The 25,244-nt window shown below is 42.9% G+C and overlaps 1 protein-coding gene across 1 annotated transcript in view; it reads left to right on the top strand.

Moving 5' to 3' along the window:
- LOC149447572 (proprotein convertase subtilisin/kexin type 5-like) overlaps positions 1-25,244 on the top strand; it is a 150,300-nt gene that overhangs the window by 11,306 nt on the left and 113,750 nt on the right. The window contains exons 2-3 of the mRNA XM_089652432.1: positions 1,816-2,019; positions 18,411-18,479. Coding sequence (XP_089508558.1) covers positions 1,816-2,019; positions 18,411-18,479 — 273 coding nt within the window. The remainder of the gene's footprint in view (positions 1-1,815; positions 2,020-18,410; positions 18,480-25,244) is intronic.

Raw genomic sequence — 25,244 nt, 5'->3', positions numbered from 1 at the left:
GATTTAACCAAATTGTCCTGATCACCAATGTCACCAGGAATGAAAGTGAGGGTAAATCTAAAAATGTTTACTGATCACTAGAACAGGAATAGAGCAGATATCTTCCAGTGGACACACTTGTTCCCATGACAACTGTCTAGGAAGGGTTTCTCTCATATTGGAAAGATATCCTTTAACTTCCTGGTAAGGGCTCATGTACACGGGGCATTTGAAAAACGCTTCTGAATAATGGAAACTGACTGCTGGAAAACATAGGTTAAAAAACGTCAGTTTAGCCGCGTTTGCATCCTGCGTTTAAGCGCGTTTATGTGCATTTGCATTTAGAAGCATTTTTAAAAGATAACCTCAGGAGACATTTCCAAATGCCCAGAATGAACTGAAAAACAGTAAATAATTAACTATTTCAGACATTTTGAGAGGAATAGAAAGAGCAGAAGCAAGGAGAGCAGTATGTGTTGAGATGACCTGTCTTTTCTGGTTGTGTTCACTATGGATCCCATCATGAGCATAATGCGGCACGTTCTACCATTTTCCTTCACGTGAAACCTGGAACTGACTGCGCTGGTGTGCTAGGTCCATTTGAATACCTGGAAAATGCTTTGCATGCATTTCTGATGATGAAAAAAGGCTCTGGACAGCATCTGGAATTGGAACAGTTAAAAAAAACGCTTCTAAATGCAAACGCTTATAAACGCGGTTAACTGAGTTTACACGCGTTTACAAGCTTTTGCGTTTGAGAAGCCAGTAAAATCTACTGAACGCAAGTTTGGTGCGTTAAAAAAAAAACGACTGTAAACTCAACTGCCTGTAAACAACTACTGTATATGTACATGGACACATAGGAAAACATTAGGGAGAGTTCAGGGCCTGCTGAAAAAAACACTAAACAGCTCCTGAATGTCAGTTTAGGAACTGCAGTGTACATGAGCCCTAAGGATGATGTACATGGGCCGTTTGAAAAACCCTTCTGAATGATGGAAACTGACCGCTGGAAAACATAGGTTAAAAAACATCAGTTTAGTTGCGTTTGCATACCGCGTTTATGTGCATTTGCATTTAGAAGCATTTTTAAAAGATAACCTCGGGAGACCTTCCCAAATGCCCAGAATACACTGAAAAATAGTAAATAATTAACTATTTCAGACATTTTGAGAGGAATAGAGAGAGCAGAAGCAGGGAGAGCAGTATGTGTTGAGATGAGCTGTCTTTTCTGGTTATATTCACTATGGATCCCATCATGAGCATAATGCGGCGCGTTCTACCATTTTTTGCTTCACGTGAAACCTGGAACTGACTGCGCTGGTGTACTAGGTCAATTTGAATACATGGAAAACGCTTTTCGTGCATTTATGATGATGAAAAAAGGCTCTGGACAGCATCTGGACATGGAACAGTTAAAAAAACGCTTCTAAATGCAAATGCTTATAAACGCGGTTAACTGCGTTTACAAGCGTTTGGTGTTTGAAACTCCGGTAAAATCTACTCCTGAGCGGAAGTTTGGTTTGTTCAAAAAAACTACTGTACACTCAACTGCCTGTAAACGACTGCAAACGACATAGTGTACATGGACACATAGAAAAACATTAGGGAGAGTTCAGGGGCTTCTGAAAAAAATGCTGAACAGCTCCGAAACGTGAGTTTATCAGCTGCAGTGTACATGAGCCCTAAGTCCATAGGACAGGATAGGAAGGGAAATCTTCATTACTGTATGTATTTAACTCTCCTCTATTATTTAAAAAATAAAATAAATGTTTTGCTTTTAGACATACTTTAATAAATGAAAAGCTTATGAAATATTTTATTTTGATTCAATAGATGAAGATGGGACGGAACGCTTTCTTCACCGAGGCCGCTGCAAGCTGCACTGTCCTCGTGGCTTTTACCCAGAGCGGAACACCTACACTTGCGAATCGTGCCCACTGAACTGTGATCTCTGCTCTAACGCCAATAGCTGTCAGAAATGCAAAAGCAACTACAAGCTTCAAAGTGGAGAATGCTATTTAGTACACTGCCTACAAGGTACTAAGCTAAACATGTAATTTTTTGGATATACAGTTGCAAGAAAAAGTATGTGAACCCCTTGGGATTACGTGGAGTTTTGCATGAATTGGGCATAAAATGTGCTCTGAACGTCATCTAAGTCACAACAATAGAAGAACACAGTCTGCTGAACATAATACTACACAAACATTAGATGTTGCCATGGTTTAATTGCACATAACATGTAAACATTTTATGCCCAATTCATGCAAAACTCCACGTAATCCCAAGGGGTTCACATACTTTTTCTTGCAACTGTACCTTGCACATTAGTGATCAGTGGCACATGAAATGATACATGGTGTGCGATTTTGAAGCAATTTTACTACTTTAAGCCCTGGTTCTCACTGATGTGGTGTGGAATTCACAGCCTTTTCAGTGTTCCGCATCACATCAGAATCACACCTCGTTCATGCGAACCGCTGCAGAAGTGTATGTTAACAACACCCCAAAAGCGGTCCGCAAAACGTGGTGCGATGTACAGAATAGGATTTCATAGGTGTGAATACCTATGCGATCCAATTCTTACCTGTTGCTAATCCTGAACATTCGATATAATAGTGTTAATAAGATAACCACAAATCTGAATTTCAGGACTTGACCAAACTGCTAAGATGTGTAAAACTTCAGTGAAAAATTGGTGCTGTCTACTAGCAGTAGGACTTTTGACTCTTGGACATATAGTAGTAATTGTCAAACTTAGAACAGGTGGAAATTGTTACCAAAGGTTGATGCTTTTTCCCAGGACCCTCTTATGCAGACCATAGACGGGCAGAAAACCATCCGTTTTTTAACAAAAAAATGAAAAATCGGTCGTTCAATAGGCCGACGTTACCACCAACAGTAAAAAAAATTGGCCGACTTTCTTCTTGTCTACGGCCAGCATTTATTTACTTCTGTCCCTGCTGAGAGCCCCTTCTCCTTTTTCTTGCAGGTCACGGCTCATGCGCAGATTTTTTATCGGTAAAAAGATCGGCCGATTTGCCCATCATTGCCGCGAAAAACGGCTGATCGGCAAAATCGGCCAATTTTTTTCCAACTTTACCGATGAAAAAAATCTGACAAAATCCAGAAAAACGGCCAACTAATTAACCCATTAACGGTGCGGATGATTTTTTCCTCGGCTGATTTTTGACCCATCTATGGCCTGCATTAGGCTTCGTTTACACCAATGTGTTTTTTAATGTTTTGCTTTTTGCAGGAACACACTACAGTCCATTAACATGGTTTTCTATTGAACATGTTCACATCTATGCTTTTTTGAGCTGCTGCATTCTTGGAAAGGGTCAGGGACTTTAATAGCAAAAAGCAGCATTTTTGCTACAATAGAGTTCAATGGAGAAGCTGCTGAAATGCATGGTAGTGCGTTTGTGTTGCATTTTTGCTGCTCTTTGCATTTTGCATTTTTATTCTGCCCAGCAACAAAAAAAAATCCACTTTAACAAAAAAAAAGAGCTGACCAAAATGTATAAAGGGGGTTAAAACGCACCAAAAACACGTCAAAAAAGCATGTAGAAAAATGCAAAATGAACTGCGAAAAAGCACTGCAAAATGGACAAAAAGCAAACTGCATAAATGATAACGAAGCCTAATAGATATTTTGTTGAGCCCAGGTGATACAATGACATACACAAACCTGGAGGTCTGGGGTACAGAGCAGAAGAAATTGCACTTGCAGCATTAAAGTGCAGCTGCCATTAGCAAACAGGAATGACAACTCACTGATTTGACTATAGTAACCTGAAATCTCTAGAGCTGAGATACTGCCTGTCCTATTTACATTACTTTTGCTTAGGCCTGATGCATGTGATATAGTCACTTTTTTTTGGGGGGGGGGGGGGTGCAATTAGTTGGTCTTGCCTAGGGAGCAAAATAATCTAGCACTGGCCCTGGATATAGTAAGTGTGTTTGTCTTTGTAATGAAAACATTGAATGGGGTGATACACTATATTGCCAAAAGTATTGGGACACCCCTCGAGATCATTGGATTCAGGTGTTCCAACCACCTACATGGCCACAGGTGTATAAAATCAAGCACCTAGGCATGCAGACTGCTTCTACAAACATTTGTGAAAGAATGGGTCATTCTCAAGAGCTCAGTGAATTCAAGCGTTTTACCGTGATAGGCGGCCATCTGTGAAATAAGTACATCCATAACATTTCCTTGCTACTAAATATTACTAAATATAAATATTACAACTGTTAGTGGTATTGTAACAAAGTGGATGCAACTGAGGACAACTGAAACTCAGCCACAAAGTGGTAGGCGATGTAAAATGACAGAGCGGGGTCAGCTCATGCTGAAGCGCACAGTGCACAAAAGTCGCCAACTGTCCGCAGAGTCAATAGCTAAAGACCTCCAAATTTCATGTGGACTTCAGATTAGCACAACAATAGTGCGTAGAGAGCTTCAATGGAATGGATTTCCATGGCTGAGAAGCAGCATCCAAGCCTTACATCACTAAGTGCACTGCAAAGCGTCAGATGCAGTGGTGTAAAGCACGCTGCCACTGTACTCTAGAGCAGTGTAGACATATTCTCTGGAGTGATGAATCACGTTTCTCTGTCTGACAATCTAATGGATGTGTCTGGGTTTGGCTGTTGCCAGGAGAACAGTACTTGCCTGACTGCATTGTGCCAAGTGTAAAGTTTGATGGAGGGGGGATTATGGTGTGGGGCTATTTTTCAGGGGTTGGGCTTGGCCCCTTAGTTCCAGTGAAGGGAACTTTTAAGGCATCACGAATGAGTTTCTGGAAGAATGATCAAACATTCCCATAGACACCCTCCTAAACCTTGTGGTCAGCCTTCCCAGATGAGTTAAAGCTGTTATAGCTGCAAAGGGAGGTCCAACTCAATATTGAACCCTATGGGCTAAGACTGGGATGCCATTAAAGTTCATGTGTGTGTAAAGGCAGGCGTCCCAATACTTTTGGCAATATAGTGTAGTACAGATGCCAAAAGTAGTATATGTTCCAAAAAATTAATTAGGCCTACAGACAGAAATTAACACCTAAATGCCAAGTAGTTTCAGCAAAATCTGCAGGGAGCTCTGTCATCACTTATGTAAGACACCCAACTGTTCATCGTAACACCCTTTTTCTTTAAGGTGGACCTTTACCCTATTTTGCTAAAACTCACATCAACATACATCTCTGCATGCTGATGTGAAATCATCTGACACTTTAAGTGTTTTATTTATTTGGGCAGCAGAGTGGCTAAGTGGTTAGCACTTCTGCCTAGCAGCACTCTGGAGTTTGCGTGTTCTGTGTGGGATTCCTCCCACACACCCAAGACATGATGGTAGGTTTATTGGCTCCTGTCTAAATTGGCCTTAATACAGTATGTGTATGTATGAATGTGGGTTTGGGACCTTAGATTGTATGCGCTTTGAGGATTAGGGGCTGATGTGAATGTACAATATATATGTAAAATACTGTGTAAGTCGATGGTGCTATGTACAGTGAGGAACAGAAGTATTTGAACACCCTGCAATTTTGCAAGTTCTCCCACTTAGAAATCATGGGGGGGTCTGAAATTCACATTGTAGGTGCATTCCCACTCTGAGAGACAGAATTAAAAAAAAAATTCAGGAAATCCCATTGTATGATTTTTAAAGAATTTATTTGTCTTGCACTGCTGAACATAAGTATTTGAACACCTGAGAAAATCAGTGTTAATATTTGGTGCAGAAGCCTTTGTTTGCAATTACAAAGGTCAAACTTTTCCTGTAGTTCTTGACCAGGTTTGCACACACTGCAACAGGGAATTTGGCTCACTCCTGCACATAAATCTCCCCTAGATCTGTCAGGTTTCGGGGCTGTCGCTGAGCAACATGGAGATTCAGCTCCCTCCAAAGATGTTCTAATGGATTTAGGTCTGGAAACTGGCTAGGCCACTCCAGAACCTTGATATGCTTGTTACGGAGCCACTCCTTGGTTATCCTGGCTGTGTGCTTCAGGTCGTTGTCATGTTGGAAGACCCAGCCACAACCCATTCAATGCTCTGACTGAGGGAAGGAGGTTGTTGCTCAAAATCTCACAATAAATGGCCCCATTCATCCTCTCCTTAATACAATGCAGTCGTCCTGTCCCCTTCGCAGAAAAGCACCCCCAAAGCATGATGTTACCACCCCCATGCTTCACAGTAGGGATGGTGTTCTTGGGACGCAACTCATCCTTCTTTTTCCTCCAAACACGACGAGTGAAGTTTAGACCAAAGCGTTCTACTTTGGTCTCATCTGACCACATGACTTTCTCCCATGCCTCCTCTGGATCATCCAGATGGTCATTGGCAAACTTCAGACAGGCCTGGACATGTGATGACTTGAGCAGGGGAACCTTCCGTGCAATGCATGATTTTAAACCATGATGGCGTAGTGTTCTACCGACAGTGACCTTTGAAACTGTGGTCCCAGCTCTCTTCATGTCATTGACCAGCTCCTCCCTTGTAGTTCTGGGCTGATTCCTCACCTTTCTTATCATCAGTGATACCCCACGAGGTGAGATCTTGCAAGGAGCCCCAGTCCAAGGGAGACTGACAGTCGTCTTTAGCCTCTTCCATTTTCTAACAATTGCTCCAGCAGTTGATCTATTTTCACCAAGCTGCTTGGCAATTGCCCCGTAGCCCTTTCCAGCCTTGTGGAGGTCCACAATTTTGTCTCTGGTGTCTTTTGACAGCTCTTTGGTCTTGCCCATGGTAGTAGTTGGCGTTTGACTGACTGTGGGGTGGACAGGTGTCTTTAAAGAGCTCAGACAGGTGCTACTAAGTTAGATTAATGAGTGGAGTAGAGGTGGACTTTTTAAAGGCACAGAAACAGGTCTTTGAGAGCCAGAATTCTTGCTGTTTCTTAGGTGTTAAAATACTTATGTTCAGCAGTGCAAGACAAATAAATTCTTTAAAAATCATACAATGTGATTTCCTGATTTTTTTTTTAATTCTGTCTCTCAGAGTGGGAATGCACCTACAATGTGAATTTCAGACCCCTCCATGATTTCTAAGTGGGAGAACTTGCAAAATCGCAGGGTGTTCAAATACTTCTGTTCCTCACTGTAATTACCTGTAATAAATACTTACCTTGTGCACTTCCTGGTTTCTCTGAAGGCACTGATGATACAACCCCAGTTGCACTGATGCCCTCTGGGAAGGCAATGTCATCAGTGCCTTCAGGGAGATCGCGTACAAAATAGACATAGACAATAGACATATGTTACGTGTAGCACAAGAGCAAGGTGAGCTGCATGACGTCATGGGCTTCATCTTGCACATGAACAATAGGACTGTATTGTTAATGGACCCTGAGAAATAATTTCAAAATGGCTGTGTTGGAACAATGGCACATGAAGCAGACAGGCACCATGAAGTGGACAATAGAAGAAGGAGAGAGAGCACGGAGGTAGGTAAGCATACTTGTTTATAAATGCAGGAAAAGGGAGGAGGGGACACAAAGAAAGATAAAGAGGAGGAGAATAAACTCCTCACTAATGAAAAGAAAGTGGGCAGGACTTTACGGGTGCCATCAATAATGAGAAAGTTGTAACTAAAAATACAACATTTATTTCGGTCACAATATAAAAATATATATTTGAGTATCAAAACCTTGGTGATGTTACTCATTCTGTAATACAAATCCGGTGCATTATTTCTCAACATATTTCGCCTATTTTAAAGCTTCTTCAGGAAATATTAGATATAGCACCTACAACAACAAATCATGCTAATTACAAAATATGTCAATAAATATATTGAACAGATTGAATATCCAAAATATGTGAATCAATACTAGAACATAAATAAACTAGATGTTGTGTATATCATAGGCATGTCTCAAAAATCACTGAAGGGCAACTTACCAGCAATAGCATGACTGGCTCAATTATACACATTATATGCAAGCCAATTAGTAGGTAGTTTAAAGGAACAGGGAGTCCTTAAATCAGCCTGGACATAAAGACAGCTCAAATGGTTGGTGAAGGAGCCCATAGGTTTACTGCAAAAATATACAAGAATAGGATATCAACTGCCACCCAAAATATTCCAAGTTTGAGGCAAGAAAATTATACCTTTTAAAGATGGAGATGTATCAAAAAATAACTGCTCGTGGAAGGCTGATTATCACTGCCATACTAATAGCATTACATCAGGGAAAAGAAAGAGCCAGAAATACCGGTACAAGTAGAACACTAGAACAAAATATATGTAATAAATCTGAGCAAAAAACTGGTGAAACCAATCAGCCTACCAATAAATATTAATAATAGGGACAATACTGAATTTGCCTCAATCATGTAATTGGAAACACCCAAAGGGGGAGGTGGCAGCAGTAAACCAAGGCCACATAAGAGCCCAATCCTCAAAGGATAGACACATGCTAAGAAACAAAAACACCAAAAGCATTACTTTGAATAATAGTGGGAAACCTAAAATACAATACCAACCACCAGCTTGGAATAGTGTTCTTAAGGTCTCACCACAGCGTGCTCCAACGCCGCAACACCACCACCCCATCTAACAACAACTATACCAGATTAGTTCCTTTAAATATGAGTTCCTCCCGCCGTGCCCAATGTCAATGACGCCACAACACCAATGACGTTGCAACGCCAATGACGTCATGATGCCGGCTCCGGTGTAGGACATCACTTTCACCCTCATTGATTTCATTATTGCCTTCCTCTCATAATTCCATGAGATCATCAAGTGATCTCATGTCCTGAATAGTTAAATCCCCTCTGAATCCCAGAATTCTTGTCTCTGTACTTGTTTATGTTTTAGGTCGGGGTATCAAACTCAATTTCATTGCGGGCCACATCAGCATTCTGGTAGACCTCAAAGGTTTGGTTGTAACTGTAAGACTGTATAAATGTATTTACTCTTTATCCTATGAAATAATTGCCTCTGCATTTGGTTATTACTGGTTTTAGTAATAACTTAGGACTTAACCTGTGATGGGCAAGTGTAGATCAGCATGGAGCCCACTCACACTCCTTTAGGAGATTATACAATTCTGAAATGAAGGGTCGCACACCACTGGCATTATCCACAAGAAACTTTATTAGATACTGCTGAAGCGGAACATGGTTCTGCCAAAGTGTTCTGTCTGAGCAATCTCCAATAAAGTTTCTTGTGGATGATACCATCAGTGTGCGACCTTCTTTTTCAATTGGTATAGAGTTTTATTACTCTTATTAAAATTATAAGATGTTCCCACCACCACCTTACATCAGATGTCAAGAGTTCCCACATCATCAGAAGTCAAGAGTTCCCCACCCATCCTTACATCACAGTGCACCCCCCTTACCTTATGCTGCTGCTGGGAACAGGCTGGGGGAGAAACTGGGAAGCAGAAAGTGCATGGCCTGGAGGAGGACAACAGCAGGGTTAGAATTTGCTGAATGCTGAGACCAGGGGGGGGAGGCGGAGACAAAGGGGTGCAGCGACTGCACAGAGAGGTGCAGAATCTGTAATTGGAGTTCTGTCCTCCTCTTTGCTGCTAACAGCTTAGATTGGGGGGGGGGGCATGGGCACAGATGAGCCTGTCCACTACTGCACAGAGAAAGAAGCGGAGGATCTGGTGGAGGAGATCTGTCTTCCTCTCTGCTGCCAACTGCTGAGACAAGGTGGGGCGAAGACAAGGAGGTGCCACAACTGCAGGAGAGGTTCAAGGGCCACATGAAATGGCCTGGCAGGCTTGTGTTTGACACATGTGGTCAGCCTCATGAAGTTATCTATAAAGGGCCTGGGGGGTTCTTAAACATCAGTGGGAATCTATTTGATCCAATAAAATCTGAAATATTAGTAGCAGCAAGATAAAAATAATTTCTTTTGCCTATATATAAAATTGTAAATTGACTATGTTCTATTTTCTTACAAGCAAGTAAGTCATTTAGCACATGTTTGCACATATCTGTATAAAGAATATATATATAGTTTTTATAGAGCAGGGCGGGACTGTCGCCCATATAGTGCATGCTGTAAATGTACCTTTGTTGAGCAGAATTCCTCCTTCTCATTTTAAAACCATAGAAGGCTGTTTCAGTGTCTTTTTCAGATATAAACAACAGGTATAACCACCTACACAGGGTCATCCTTTTACAAACCTTGTTTCTGTAGTTATTATGTGCCTTTTGCTCCTCATAGATGTACAAGTAAAGGCAAATCTTTTTTTTTTTTTTTTTGCATAGTACAAAAGTAAACTTTTTTTACATAAACTGGAGAGGGATTAGAACACTTGTCAGGTTTTTATTCATGTCTGTGCTCCCTTTCTATTCATCCTATTTATCACTGAGAGTAAAGGTGAAAGGAAATTCCAAATTTGGGGTTTTCAACAGAGCAGGGGGGAAATCTTCCGCTGGGAAAAGCAAAGGTTTCTGTTTTGGTAACAGCCAAAGGTTCTCTCACATTGGAGGGATTATATCTCATGTCCTATTTGGCTATAGGATAGGAAGTGAAGGGAATCTCCCCAATGGGGCACAGATAGCACAAAAACTGACAGTGGTTATAACCCTCCCTTACTATCCCAAAAAAGTAGTAGTTCTACTTGAACATAAATATGTGTAGCGCTACCTCCTTAGGGGCCGCTCGATGATGCTTGCCCCCAGTGGTTGCACTGACCTCGCAAGCCTCCCGACACATCTGACACTCTGGGATCAAACATATTTCAATATTAGAGAATAATAATGCAAGAGACACATTCTTTAGTAACACCTCTATATTAGACTTGTTGAAAAGAGTAGACCAACAGAATAGTGGGTTTAGGGTCCACAACCCCAATTAATGCAGAAAAGCAGAACAATGGTCCAATACAAAACAATCCATCAGCAATGTTTAATGAGAAGTACGTTTTGGCTATTCAATTGCAACGCTGGCAGTAAGAGGGGGGAGATAAGACTTGTTGACTTATCAACTCCCTCTGGTCCAGCGGCGCTACAAGTGGTATGCAGAGAGTTATGTAAATGTATATTCCGGCATAAATACTGTATATGTACAGTAGTTACCCTATTTTGAGTAACAATGGTCTTAGAAAGGAAAAGGTCCCTTAACTAGAGATTGAAGCTTGAGTACTGTGATGTTAAAAAGTTTCTGATATGGTGGTGTCCACTGTCTTCTGCTAGCAATGGTGGGACCCATAAGCACTAGTAAATACCGGTAATTCAATGAAGTTAAACAGGGCGGTGGTACTGCTCTAAGCAAAAGTCTCCTGATAAATTAGTTTGTGCACTTGCTGTTGACTGTTTTGCAGAGATGTGTAGCGTTATAGCCTGACAGCCTGTCAGCGTGGCGAGCAGTGATGCCTGTGTGAGGACTAGACAATGACTATCTCAATGCAGAGAAGACAGATGCGACCCCTGCATGGCAATCGGTGTTGCTGCTGTGCAGAGATCCGCAACAGTAGGCCTGCAATCTGTCTCTGTAAAATGGCAATCCAGCTCTGAATCCCGCACACAAGAGTGAGCCTTTCCCTTGCTGTGGAATATATCTGCTTTCCCAGAATCATTCTCATTCACCAGCTCTCTGGTATGTGTTTTTTCAGCACGCAGGAATATATGTATTGGCTATTGAACTACAGGTCCCAAGATCCTCTACTATCAGTAGAATTGGATCCATTCTGCTAACTGGAAGTCATGTCGCTGTCCCAGTACTGGGCACTAGGGAGAAAAGGATTACTCATACTCTCATCTGTAAGTGTCCCTGAATTGCATAATGATGTAGCACCCTATTACTACAGCTAGGGGGAGCTAGACTCCAGTGGTTAGTCAGGAGCTTGTTAGCAGCTCAGGTGTTATAGCCAGAGGGGTCAAATTGTGGTCAGGGCTGAGAGACTCTGCAGGCCGGCCTCTCTGGAATTTCCCCCTGCTCTGCGGTGTTTGAAGGAGGGCCTTGGAGGCAGTGGGTGGATCTGAGGAGTGGTTGGCTGCACTCTTGAGGTACCTCAGCCAATCCCAAATGGAAGGCTGTGCCTTGTATGTGCTGCTGAACGCAAGTGAAATGTCCGATATACTTGCTGTCCTGCCCACCGTTGCCCGGAGTAACCAGGGCAGCTCATCAGTACACAAACATCCTTCGGCTGCTCTACAGGTGGACACCACCAAAGGCTATGTGACTGTAAGGGACAGTAAAGTGTTCACCGTTTATGTGCTTGCCATTGTCCGGAACAACCAGTACAGCTCATTGCTGCAAATCAGTCTGTGCACTGCTGTACAGGTGGAGACAAGTGACTGCTTTATCACTGATCTGCCTGTTTGCTATGACCAATGGATTACAAATACTTTACTGTCTTGTGAGAACTGAATTTGGTAACTCTGATAGCAAACTGTTAGTGCCTTGCTAGCAGGACACAGCCATTACTGCGTTTGCAGCTTGGTTTAAGTAGGCACACCAGGGATTCATTCTTTGTTGGGAAAGTCCCAGCACAGCTGTATGGCTGGCGCCAAAAGATCATGAGGAGAGGAGTGGCCATGCCCACCAGCATGCCCAAGTTCACACCAAAATGCCTGTCCTTAAAACCGCCAACTACATCCACTACATGCAAAGAGAGCGTAAGTGGAGAAAGATGAAGGGCATTTTGCTGGTTTAAACCAGAATCTATTGCCCTGAGCTGATCCTGTTGGACACGGGAGTCCGCCTCGAGCATCTCAGCTGCTTTGCTTTGGGAATGATCGAGGGCACAGAAAAAATATTTCTGGTTTGTCCTGAGTGCAGGAGGCCAACTGCACTGGTTGGAGCTTGGGCCAGGTGCGGACATTGTGAAGAGTTTCTGAACCATATTCTACCCAGCGACCTGGCATCTCATAGCTATGTCGTGAGAGATCGGAGAGACAGAAAGTCGAAGTAACACCACTAAGTCTGGGAGGATTTGATCTGGGACTACATGCACATCCCTAACACCTGAGAGGGCCTCATTTGGAAGGGCCTCATTTGGGCCCACTTTTAGGACATCAAAAGATAGTGGAGTAAGGGCCAGGCCATTCACAAAGATCGGGTGGTGGTTGTAAAAGAAGATCAGCTAAGCTGAAGCTATTCAGTGGCCACCCAGAGACCTGATGGATCCATAGGTAGACAGCCTAGCCCATGGAAATACTATTGAGACTCTGATCCAGTGGGTTGTTATTTCGTGTGGACTAAGCCAGGTTTTAGGTTTTTTTTCCCCAGATATGCTGGTCTGGGTTTGTTGGTTTACCCTTTTAATCATGGTAAATCTGCATTAATTGTTCCTGCTGCCAGTGAGTTAGCATTAGACAGAATATGTATATATGTAATTTGCGTAAATATGTACATTTGTTCAGTAGCAGGAGTGTGGTGGTTGGAGAACAAGAGAGCAGAAGGAAGATGTGAGGCTAAAGGAGGAGGGCTGCCAGGAGTCCTGGTGAGATAGGGCCTGCCTGTGAGCCTGAAGCTAGAAAGAAAGAAAACTTGGGACTCACTGGCCCCCTGAGAGAGGACCCACCTGTATGGCAGGGATGGAGCTCCAGCTGATAGGACTGGGAGCAACAGCCTACCTGCAAGCGGTACAAGAGAGAATCTAAGTGAGTACACCTGCACCCCCTGCGTGGATAGGGGAAGGAGCACTTTGGTGGGAAACCAGATTAGCCCTCTTCTAGTGACTGTTCACCTCAAATAAAGGGACAGGAGCCAGATCCACTGCTCAAGAAAATGTCTCTAGATTGCTGGGTGAAAAGGAGGCCATCTAATGTCTGGGGTGGTACAACTAGGAGCTGCTGGTTAGCATTCCAACAGAGACTGCAACAGAGAAGTGAAGCTTGTGAATAGTTCAGGATGTTGTCCTCAGATATCGGTTCCCTTAAGCATCCTATACCCCCCCCCTCACCGTATCCAAGTTCTAATCCCCTCAATAAAATAACAAAACATTTAGAAAAATACTAAATGACTGGCTGTGCAGGACTAAAGGGGGGCTCAATTCATCAGCAATCCCTAAGGGGGTAGTGCTACCATGACTTATCTGATACCTGGCTACATCTGGCTGACTCCATAGAGGCCAAGCAGAGTGACAAAGAGATTTTATTTAACCAGAGAGTTACACCCAGTTTTTTGTGAGGCAACCTGGCCTTGCACTTTTCTATAATATAGGATATAGATTTAGGTATTGAGAAAGCTCAAATAATCTAGTAGACAGAAAAATATTATTTTTCAATATATACTGCTCAAAAAAATTAAAGAAACACTTTGAAAACACTTACTGCCTGTCTCCTGGAATATCCTCCATGCTCTTGAGACTGTGCTGGGAGGCACAGCAAACCTTCTGGCAATGCCATGTATCGATGTGCCCTCCTGGAGAAGTTGGACTGCCTGTCCAGGGTCCAGGTATAGCCTCATACTACCAGTAGTGACACTGACCCCAGCCAAATGCAAAATTTGTGAAAAACAGTCAGAAAAGATGAGTAAGGAAAAAAATGTAAGTGGCCTCCACCTGTAAAGTCATTCCTGTTTGGGGAATTGTCTCACTGTTGCCCATCTAGTGAGCCTGTTGTTTATTTCATTAACACCAAAGCAGCTGAAACTGATCAACAACCCCCTCTGCTACTTAACTGACCAGATCAATATCCCAAGAGTTTAAATGACTTGATGCTATACTCTGATTAAAAAGTGTTCCTTTAATTTTTTTTTAGCAGTGTTTGTATAAGCAGCATCTGCATTTTTTAATAATGCAAAATATGATCCTTGATGGGATTACAGGAAACTGGTAGTGAGAAAAATATGGGGGCTGTCATTACTGATCTACTTCTAAAAATATTAGATGCCTGATTGTCTGTGGCTTCAATACTTTGAATCACTGAACCAGAGAAAAAGTCAAAATGCCACATCTACACACGTGTAATTATTAAAAGCCATTGAATCAATATAGCAGCCAAATGACTATCTTTTACAGAAGGAAAGGTCAGCAATAGCAATCTCAATATTTCTCAGTACCTGTTTCTTTTTAAAGTCTATCTTAGTCTAAGTCTAAGAATAAAGAAGTACTGTAATACATTGCATCTTACCTGTCCTTAGATGTGGGGACTGCATTAGTTTCCTTTTTCAGACTCATCTTGTTTTATTTTCATCTGATGATCTCCTGCCAGCAACACACTTACTTTCCTATCCTGACAATGCTTGCTCACAGTACTGTATCTATGGAGGAGCAATGTTGTCACCAGAGGAAAAGACCACAGTCAGGGGCGGACTGACAACTCATGGGGCCCCTGGGCAATAGGGGATCATGGGGCCCCTGTGTCCTTGCCACAACTCAAAAAAGCCTATGAAAAAGGTATCAGGGGCATCTCATGGGGCCCCCTACTGACCTCGGGGAGTGACCGAGTTTCCAAATGGTCAGTCCGCCCCTGACCACAGTACACCTCTTCATTTCCTTTATTCCATAACATATGTTGGGAGGTGTTTTATAGTCCACAGGGAGAACAGGAAACTATGCTAATGATAAGAGTGCAGCTTAGCAGAGAGTACATGACATCTGCTCACAGGATTTCTGGCAAAATCAACAGTTATTTTTTTGCACTTATTGAACAGATATAACCTAACACTTTCACTGTTATACAGACAAAAAAAGGATACAATTAGAGAAGTTCTTAGTTAGGGTTTACATGCACTTAAATGCAGACAGCATGCAATTGCGCCATTGCTTAAGCTGGCCATAGGTGGCTCAAACTTTCTGAATCAGCCAAAATTGGAGCCATAGGTAGCCTTGCAAGCACCACCTGGCTTGCGAGCTGAATGAGAGACAACTGAGCTGTGAATGGCTACCTTTTGTTTGAGTTTGGCATGGTTGTTCTGTGGTATGCAGTGAATCCTCTGAGCAACTCCAGCCATATTAACTTGGTGGTGAAAAGAACCCACTTTAGGTAATACAAAGACACTGTCAGCCCACTCATGTACATAGGATTCCCACCTAACCAACATTTAACCAGCCTGGATGATAAAATGTGAAAAACTTGCAGGGCTGGCATTTATGTATATAAAGTCAAAATATATTTTTATAGAAGACTTTTTCATCTCTTTTCCAATTCTGCTACTGTTTTTTTCCAGTTAAACACTACTACCATAAGAATGGGGCCCTGTTCACACATGTCACTGGCATTTTCCCTGCACTGGAAGAATACCAGTCACCACTAGATCATCTAGAAAACAATTGTTTCTATGTGCCCTGTATGCACTGCAGTGCAATCCAGTGGTTCGGTGCTGTGAGCTGCAATTAAATGCAGACATGCTTCATTTTATCACAGTGCACAGGAAGGCACCACATGTCAACACAACATGCTGCTGCGTAGTACATGAATGAGGTGTCACTTTGTGAACTTTAAATAAAGTTGGCCAAAAGAAAAAAAGAAAAAAGTGAACTGTGTGAAGCTCTGAAGCACACATCACACCGCCCTCTACTGGCAGCTTACTGCAGTCAAAGTGGACAGTTGCCAGCACACTATATCACTCTGGTTTTGCACTCAGCATGAATGGTCCCTTATATTTCAGACTTACTCTGTATTCCACGTCTCCTTACTTTGTCATTAGACCAATAACTGAATTATGACATTACAGTGAGTAGCCTATACATGTATAGAACATTATTAATTAAAGTGAGGTTAGCCTTCCAAATACACTGAGTGAAGCAGTACACCAGTAAAAAACAGATTCAGAATAAATACATTTTAGCACACAAAGGTGCAACCTTTTTCAGTTTGCTGTACTGTTCAGATAAGATAGAACAGGTGGTGGTGATCGTATAATAAAAGTTATTCATCACTTCTGCTTGTTATCTGAGGAATACATGCAGCAGGGATCCTGAATACAGCAGAAACATGTTGACTCTGCACTTTCCATCATATGAAATGCTGCTTCACAAGCCATGGAGACACAGCAGACTGCATAGCAAAGGTATAAATAATGTTAGTAAAATGGAGGTTTAATCACCTGGGGTCTCCCTTATGCCTGTTTAGGAACAATGAACAATATAAGTAATTGAGACATTGTCAGCGCTAACTATCACCAGTGAGGGCATAAAGACCTGTTCATTTTATTGATAATTGTAAGATGATGTATGTGTTAGGACTTTAACCAACGTCAAATTGTCATACCATACAAATGATTCTTGAAAAATAATTTAAAGTTAAAATATATATAAAGAAAGAATCACAGAGAATTTTGTGAGCAAGGCCTTTGGTATATTAGGTTGTTTACATTTTTTTAGCTTGACCATAAGCAGTCTAAGCCCTCCCCTGATTCAGTTGCCCATTGCAGCATTTAGAACCAACCTTGGAGCACTTCAACGTGTCAACATACATTCAATGTCAAAAACTCTCATTATGTCTCACAAAAATATTGTTGGTGGTGGAAAGCAAACAGACGATGGTACTTCTTATTTTGCCGAGTTTGGGCTGTTTAAAGGACAAGAAGATGTCTCACGATCTATTGTTTTATGGGAGACATTTGTACCACCGTATTTTCCATATTTCCATATTGTTTGTTTCTGCACTTCACAGCCTGTGGTGGGCTTGTTGGGATGTGCAGCGTGGTGCGGTGGCAGTAATCACACAGAGTCCAATTGCAATAAACTTGAAACTTGTATTGAGCATAATGCCAAAGTTACAAACACCCTAGCAGGAGAACGCCGTTTAGGGAATCACTCACAGCGCAGTTCAAAATGAGGCCGAGGAGAGATGCTGACAGCGTCTGTCTCAGAGGTAGGAGAGCAGCATGGCTGGTATGGTTCCAAGTATGGAGGTTTCCCTCCAGGGCAGCAGGTTCTTAACCTGTCCCTTCTCGCCTGGAACCTTTCTCTACTGATAAGTACTTTCCCTGGCAAGTGCGGTAGCTCTCCCTACACTAATCACTCACAGAAAGCATGCCAAAACCTGGGAACAGGGACTCATATAAACCCTGCTGACCCAAGATGGTCGCCAAGGGTCAGATGGCTGCATTGTAGCCAACTTGAACACTGCTCCATTGACCAGAAGGCCACCTGCAGAGGAGAAAACAAACTGCGCCTGCCTACAGGCTCATCTTTTAACCCTCAATATACAGTCAAAGACTCTTGTGTACTTTGGCTTCAGAAACATTTTTCCTGTAAAACATTATTTATTAGCAAATATCACTAGTGGGTGCAAGGCTAGAAACAGCTTGGGTGAGGTCTTGCGTTGCGCTGGGTGAGGTATCAAAGATGGAGGGAAATATTTAGGAGCTGCCTGGGACTGCACATTGCTCACAGGATGATGGGTTCTTCATCATAAGGTTTTCATACCTGTAACTAGCTTTATGGGCTTTGGGAAAGTTAATAAAAGTATGAATATATTTTTCTCAAGAGTTATGTAACTGTTATTTGTGGCTTTGTGATGTTTTATCTTGTCTCTTCCCTGTAAACTCACAACCAGGCCAAGTGCAAGACCCTGAGAATGGGGAGTGTATTGACTGTGGAACTGGATGCAAAGCATGTACAATAGGTGAGCTATCTATGACAGTCTAATTTTTTTTGTTTACAAACTCTTATTGTAAATGGTACAAAAACATGTACAAAAGTACATTGGATACTGGGAAGAAGATTATGTAGAAATAATATCAAACAATTCATTTCTATCATATCCCAAGATACATGATATCAGAAAACAAAACAAAAAGAAAATAAAGAAAATAAACAAAAATACCTCCCTAAAAAGGGAGCATAACTAGAAATGTAAAATGTTCAGAAATTTTGAAGCCATGGGAAAGAAAATGTTTTTTTCTGTTTTTTTTCCACAAAAAATAGAAATTTTTGGAAAAATTGAAATTCTCTATGGAGTAGTCTTACAAACTGAAACTCATTTTATTACACTGCAAATTGCATCTTTGCTCTCAGCAAAAAATTGCAATGTGGAAATATTTCCAAACTCTAGATCATGGTTGTTTACCCTTTTTACCTTTGAGGAACCCCTGGCAAAAAGTCTGAGATATCAGGGACCTTCTAAAATGATTTTTGTATGTACAGCTCAAGGGAACTTATATGTGATCAGCAAGCTGTAGCAATAACAATTATTCTTAAAAAAAGCATTAAACAATAGGATAAATATTAAAACTCACCTCCTTAATGTAAAACTTGTGCTTGCTTTTTTTTTTAGTCCAGATGGTCAATTCTGGGTCCAATGTGAGATAAGCAGTGTACAGGAGGTCAGGAGCACAGAGCACACAGGATCCAGGAGGAATAGTCAGGGGAGAATAGTATAGGGGGGCCAAGGGAGAACTGTACAGGGAGGCCAGGAGAGAACTGTACAGTGAGGGCAGGAGGAAGAGTACAGGGGGGTCAGGAGGGAACAGTAAACAGTATAGGGGGACGAGAAGAGCACAGCACAGTACAGGGGAGGCCTTATTATTATTATTATATTATACATTATTTATATAGCACCAAAAGGTTTGCTCAGCACTGTACATTATAGTGGGGGACAGTACATGAGACAATACAGTAACAAAACAATACACGAGGGGTTCGAGGGCCCTGCTCTTTCAAGCTTACAATCTAGGAGGGAGGGGATAGTGGTACAGGAGGAAGTGGCTGTGGGGGATGGAGTGGTAGTAGGAATGGAGGAGATCGGCTGTTAGGTGAATGTGGGGTAGGCTTCCCTGAAGAGATGGGTTTTCAGGGTGCGCCTAAAGGTGAGGAGGGTAGGTGACAGTCTGATGGATTGAGGTAGTGAGTTCCAGAGGATGGGGGAAGTCCTGAAGAAGTCCTGCAGTCGGGCGTGAGAGGAGGAGACCAGGGAGATAGAAAGTAGGAGGTCTTGTGAGGAGCGAAGAGTACGGGTTGGGTGGTATTTGGGTATCAGGTCGGTGAGGTAGTTTGGGGCAGCGTTATGAATAGCTTTGTATGTCAATGTTAGTAGTTTGAATTTAATGCATTGGGCAATCGGAAGCCAGTGGAGGGAATGACAGAGGGGGGTGGCAGATGGGCAGTGGTTGGTAAGGTGGATGAGTCTGGCCGCTGAGTTCAGGATAGAGTGAAGCGGGGATAGCCTGTGTTGGGGTAGGCCGGTAAGAAGGGAGTGCAGTAGTCCAGACGTGAGATAATAAGGGAGTGAACTAGTTGTTTAGTAGTGTCTGGGGATAGGAACGTACATATTTTGGAGATGTTGCGGAGGTGGAGCCTGCATGAGTTTGCCAGCGATTGGACATGGGGTTGGAAGGACAGGTTTGAGTCTAGAGTGACACCTAAGACTTTGGCTTGCGGGGCGGGACTGATGGTGGGGTTGTTGGTCGTGATGGAGAGGATGGGGGGGGGGGGGCGCAGGCTGGGGGGAAAATTAGGAGCTCAGTTCTGGAAAGGTTCAATTTGAGGAAATGGAGCGACTTCCAGTCTGATATGTCGTTCAGTAGGTGGGTGATATGGGCGGAGACTAAAGGGGTGAAGTGAGGGGTGGAGAGGTAAATTTGCGTGTCATCGGCGTAGAGGTAATAGTTGAAGCCGTGTGAGTGTATCAGTTTGCCGAGGGAGGAGGTGTAGATGGAGAAGAGAAGGGGCCCAAGGACAGAGCCTTGGGGGACCCCAACAGAGAGGGGGAGAGAGGGGGAGGTGGTAGCGTTATAGGTAACGCTGAAGGAGCGTTGGGATAAATAGGAGGAGAGCCAGGAGAGAGCGGAGTCTCTGATGCCAAAGGAGTATAGTTTATTAAGGGGGAGGGGGTGGTCATCTGTGTTGAAGGCCGCGGAGAGGTCGAGGACTAGGAGGACTGAGTGGTGGCCATTAGCTTTGGCGGTTAGCAGGTCATTAGTGATTTTGAGTAGGGCGGTTTCGGTGGAGTGTAGGGGACGGAAGCCAGACTGTAGTGGATCGAGGAGGTTGTTGTCAGTGAGGTGGGAGCTTAGGCGATTGTAGGCTAAGCGTTCAAGGAGCTTGGATGTAAATAGCAGCAGGGAGATGGGTCTAAGGTTGTTGAGGTCGGTGGGGTCCAGGGAGGGTTTTTTGAGTATGGGGGTGATGTGCGCGTGCTTTATGGGAGAGGGGAATGCGCCAATAGAGAGGGAGAGATTGAAGATGTGGGTGAGAGAGCATAAGATGGAGGAGGAGGATGACCGGAGGAGTTGTGTGGGGACAGGGTCAAAGGGGCAAGTGGTGAGGCGGGCTTCGGAGAAGACCTTAGTGACCTCCTCAGTGGTAGCAAGGCTGAAGGAGCGGAGTGTTGGGGAGGTTATAGTGTGCGGGATGTTAGGTGTGGTGGGGGGCAGGGGGGTTGGGAGGTCAGAGGAGGGGAGAGTTGATGGGGTTATAGTGGGAGGGGGGCTAGGTGGGGAGGTATATTAAGCATTGGCGATGTCCTTACGGATTGCGTTGATTTTGTTTTGGAAGTGATTGGCAATCTTGTGGGCGGTGAGTGAGGTACTGGGTGGAGGTGGGGGGAGAGAGTAGGGAGTTGAAAGTGGAGAAGAGCCTGCGAGGACAGGTGGAGAGGGTGTTGATGAGGGTTACGAAGTAGGCTTTTTTGGTGGTGTGGACAGAGGAGGTGTAGGTGAGGAAGGCGGATTTGTAGAGGCAGAACGCTCGAGGGGATCTGGTTTTGCACCATAAGCGCTCCAGCGCGCGACTGCGTCGTTTAAGATTTTTAGTGTGATCGTTCTGCCAGGGTTGAAGCAGTTGGGGTCTAATGCTGCGTGCGGTTGGGGAACAATACAGAGGAGTCAGGTGAGAATAGTATGGGGGGAGCAGGGGGTAAAAGTATAGATGGACCAGGAAAGAACAGTATAGGGGGGCAGGAGGGAACAGTATAGGGGGTCAGGAAGGAACAGTATAGGGGTGTTAATAGAGCTCATCACAGTACAGGCCAGGAGTAAACAGTAGTGGACGGCACAATATCGGGGTCTGTAGGGATTTTCCTCATGCAGAGTAGCTCAGGAAATCTTCTGGATCATATCTGGTGCACTGTCCCCCACCTGCCCTCCTCTCTCATTCCTTCCGAGTGATGTCACACACAGGCATCTGGAACAGACAAGAGAAGAGGGCTGGTTGGGGTTGGCGCAGGACAGTGATGCAAGTTGTTTTCCTCTTCGGCTCTGCAGCTTGACTGTCAGCTATGTGGGGATGCGATCTACTGGTCCTCTGCTTGTGATAGATGGGCAGATTGTTGTGGAAACCCTGGGGACCTCTTGTGGAGCCCCAGTTGAGAAACACTGCTCTAGACGTTGGTCCCACTGAGAGGAGGAAAAGAAAAACCAATTTAGTGACCAGACTATAGGTAAACATTATGCTGTGATGGTGAAGAACACTAATAGGATGTTTTAAAATTTATAAAGATAAGCTAATTTGTCAAATTGACCCTCTTACCTGTCAATTAAAGCCTGAGAGGAGGACAGAAACTATCATCTACTGTATCCCAACAATCGACCAGCTGTAGGAGGTACAAAATGGAGCCCTCAAGCAAAACTAAATTGGAGCGTTTTCTCTGAGGTACCCCCCTAGTAGCAGAAATTTCTCTTGTCTGAGAACTGCATTGAGAAGTACAGTGCTACTTGAATTGTATTGTAGGATTTGCTTGTCTTCCACTGAGAGAACTTTACATAAAGTTTCAGAATCTTTCATTAAGGTCTTCATGTTATATACCATGTCATATATATATTATTTCTCATTTTAAAAGAACATATTCCACACCTTTTTTTTTCCAATTTTTCCGGGAAAAAAAAACAGAAATGGCTCTGGAAAAAAACCTTTTTTTTCCACAATTTTTCCATTTTTTTCTTAGGCCTTCTCATCTCTAAGCATAACAGAAGGCACTTTCAAATCATATTAGAAGAATAGCTTAGAACAGAGTGCAGCCATCCGAGAAATATAAACTTTTGTATATAAATGTACATAAAGTTACCATTTCATAGATCAAATTTGGTAACAGAAAGAGAAACTACAAAAGAAAAAATTCTATCAGTCTGAAGACGGAAGACGATACATGAACCATGGGTCCCACGTAGCATCAAAATAGCGCTTTGATTTGCGAATCGCATGCAATTTTTGTTCCATTAACATAATAGCATCCATCCTGGAAATAATTTGTGCAAATGGTACAGATAGTGACTTCCATTGGTAAGCTGTTACTCAATGCATAGCAACACACAAGGTATGTATCATCTTCTCCAGAGGGTGACTGAGATCAAGGATGGTAGGAAATAATAAACACTGGGATTGAGTTAAAGTAATCTGTTTACCAACCAACTTAGAAGCAAGGTCAAAAAGTTCAGCCCAAACCGAGGACACCTTCTCACAGCTCCAGAAAATATGCAGGAATGATCCTACTGGAGAGCAACCCTGCATACAGTGAGGTGAGGCCTGAGGACAGTATGACAGTCTTATTTAATGTACTATCTCCAATTTTCAGGTTAGTGAGGTCATAAATCATTTGATATGCTTGATGATAAGAGAAGTCTGTTTGTCATCAGGTACCTCAATGGAATCAATATAGTTTAAAGGAACCTCTAGTGAATTTTAAAGTAGAACGACAGGCAATTTTTTTTCATTTGGATAGATTTATTACCCCTGTTATTTATTTATTTATTTATTGATGTGTCCTATTAGGGAGTTTTCATTTTGATTCCTGCCCAACAGCCAAAACAGGAAGAGAGGGAATACTTCCAAAGTGGGGGAATCCCTATAACCAAAACCACTTTAGCCTGCTGTCAACAGATTCTGGGTCACAAGAGAGCACAAGTAAGTATGCTCCTGTGACCTAGAAGAGAAGTATGACCAAAAAAGCTTTTGCCATACTTCTGTTTTTAAAGTTATTTTTACAATGTGTACAATTTTTACATGCTTGTTGTGCCATATTTATTTCACTTTGACCCAGTCTTTTTTTATTAAAGTGAACCTATAAGTAAAGTGAACCTATAAGTAAATCTAGTAGTAGCTAGTCACATTGAACTGAACTAACATAGGAAAATATTTGGAGCACAAGATAGAGACCCTATTCATCACATGAAGTTGTCCTTATGAAAAAGTCCATAATGCACATGTGAATCATCCATGAGGAAAGAGTTAAAAGGTCAAATTGCCAACACTATAGAACAGCCAGTTCCAGATGAACTAGAAGGAGCTCTGTGGGAATAGGATCTGAATGGAACAGTGCAACTAGGTGTAAAATCTAAAAGGTACTTTAATGGTTTAATATTAAGCAACTCACAAGAGTTTGTAGAAATTGTGCTTACATGTAAGTTGTGCTGTGCAGTCCCAGGTGGACTCACTGGTTGTCTCTGCAGCCAAGGTAGTGAGCCGGTGGTGGCGCTGGTGGATTCAGGCACTCCCTGTGGCAATCTCTGAGGCTTGTAGCAGGGGTGGACTGATCATTTGGAAACTCGGGCACTGCCCGAGGGCCTGGGGTCAGTAGGGGGCCCCATGAGATGCCCCTGGTACCTTTTTCATAGGCTTTTTTGAGTTTGGGCAAGGACACAGGGGCCCCATGATCCCCTATTGCCTGAGGCCCCATGAGTTGTCAGTCCATCCCTGGCTTGGAGACGCCACTGGTTGAGCAATGACGTAATTCTGGGTCAGCAAGCGGAGGGGGCGGCATGCGTTCGGAGCATGCATGCTCCTTCTTCAGGCCATCTTTTGTCATAAAAAATGTTTAATAAAAAATAAAGTAGGTGTTGTACTCACAAACGACAATATAGTCAAGGCACATCATAAAGAACAGCTGGGTCAACACTGTGCTGAGTAACAGTCTGCAATAGGGAGTTTAGACATCCAAAAGGCTGACGCGTTTTCGAGGACTTACCACAGTGGCTCTGAGGAAGAGGCAAGTCCTCGAAACGCGTCAGCCTTTTGGATGTCTAAACTCCCTATTGCGGACTGTTACTCAGCGCGGTGTTGACCCAGCTGTTCTTTATGATGTGCCTTGACTATATTGTCGTTTGTGAGTACAACACCTACTTTATTTTTTATTAAACATTTTTTATGGTAATGCACTAGGCCTGTGCGCCCTCTCTTTGTTCTTTCCTCATTCAGTATATTTGGATTTCCCCGGTCCATTTGAGGGCAGCAAGGTGTGCATGTTCCAGGACATTCTTAATGTGGTTGTAGCCTGCATCGAGTCCATCCCCAAGCGCAGGAGCATTTGTGTTTGCTGCATCTTTTGTCATAGTTATACTTGAATTCTCCAAATCCAAATGGCAATGACTGCAGAATTTGGGCAGAACTGGGTATCCTAGTGGGTATAAGTTACTAAATGTGTAAATGTATCCTAAAACATGTCACAATAAAAAGTGTG

This window comes from Staurois parvus, unplaced genomic scaffold (assembly GCF_062004578.1).
Source record: "Staurois parvus isolate SC_StPar_1 unplaced genomic scaffold, SC_StPar_1.0 ptg000682l, whole genome shotgun sequence".
Classification (NCBI taxonomy): domain Eukaryota; kingdom Metazoa; phylum Chordata; class Amphibia; order Anura; family Ranidae; genus Staurois; species Staurois parvus.
This window is presented reverse-complemented; position numbering and strand designations above follow the sequence as displayed.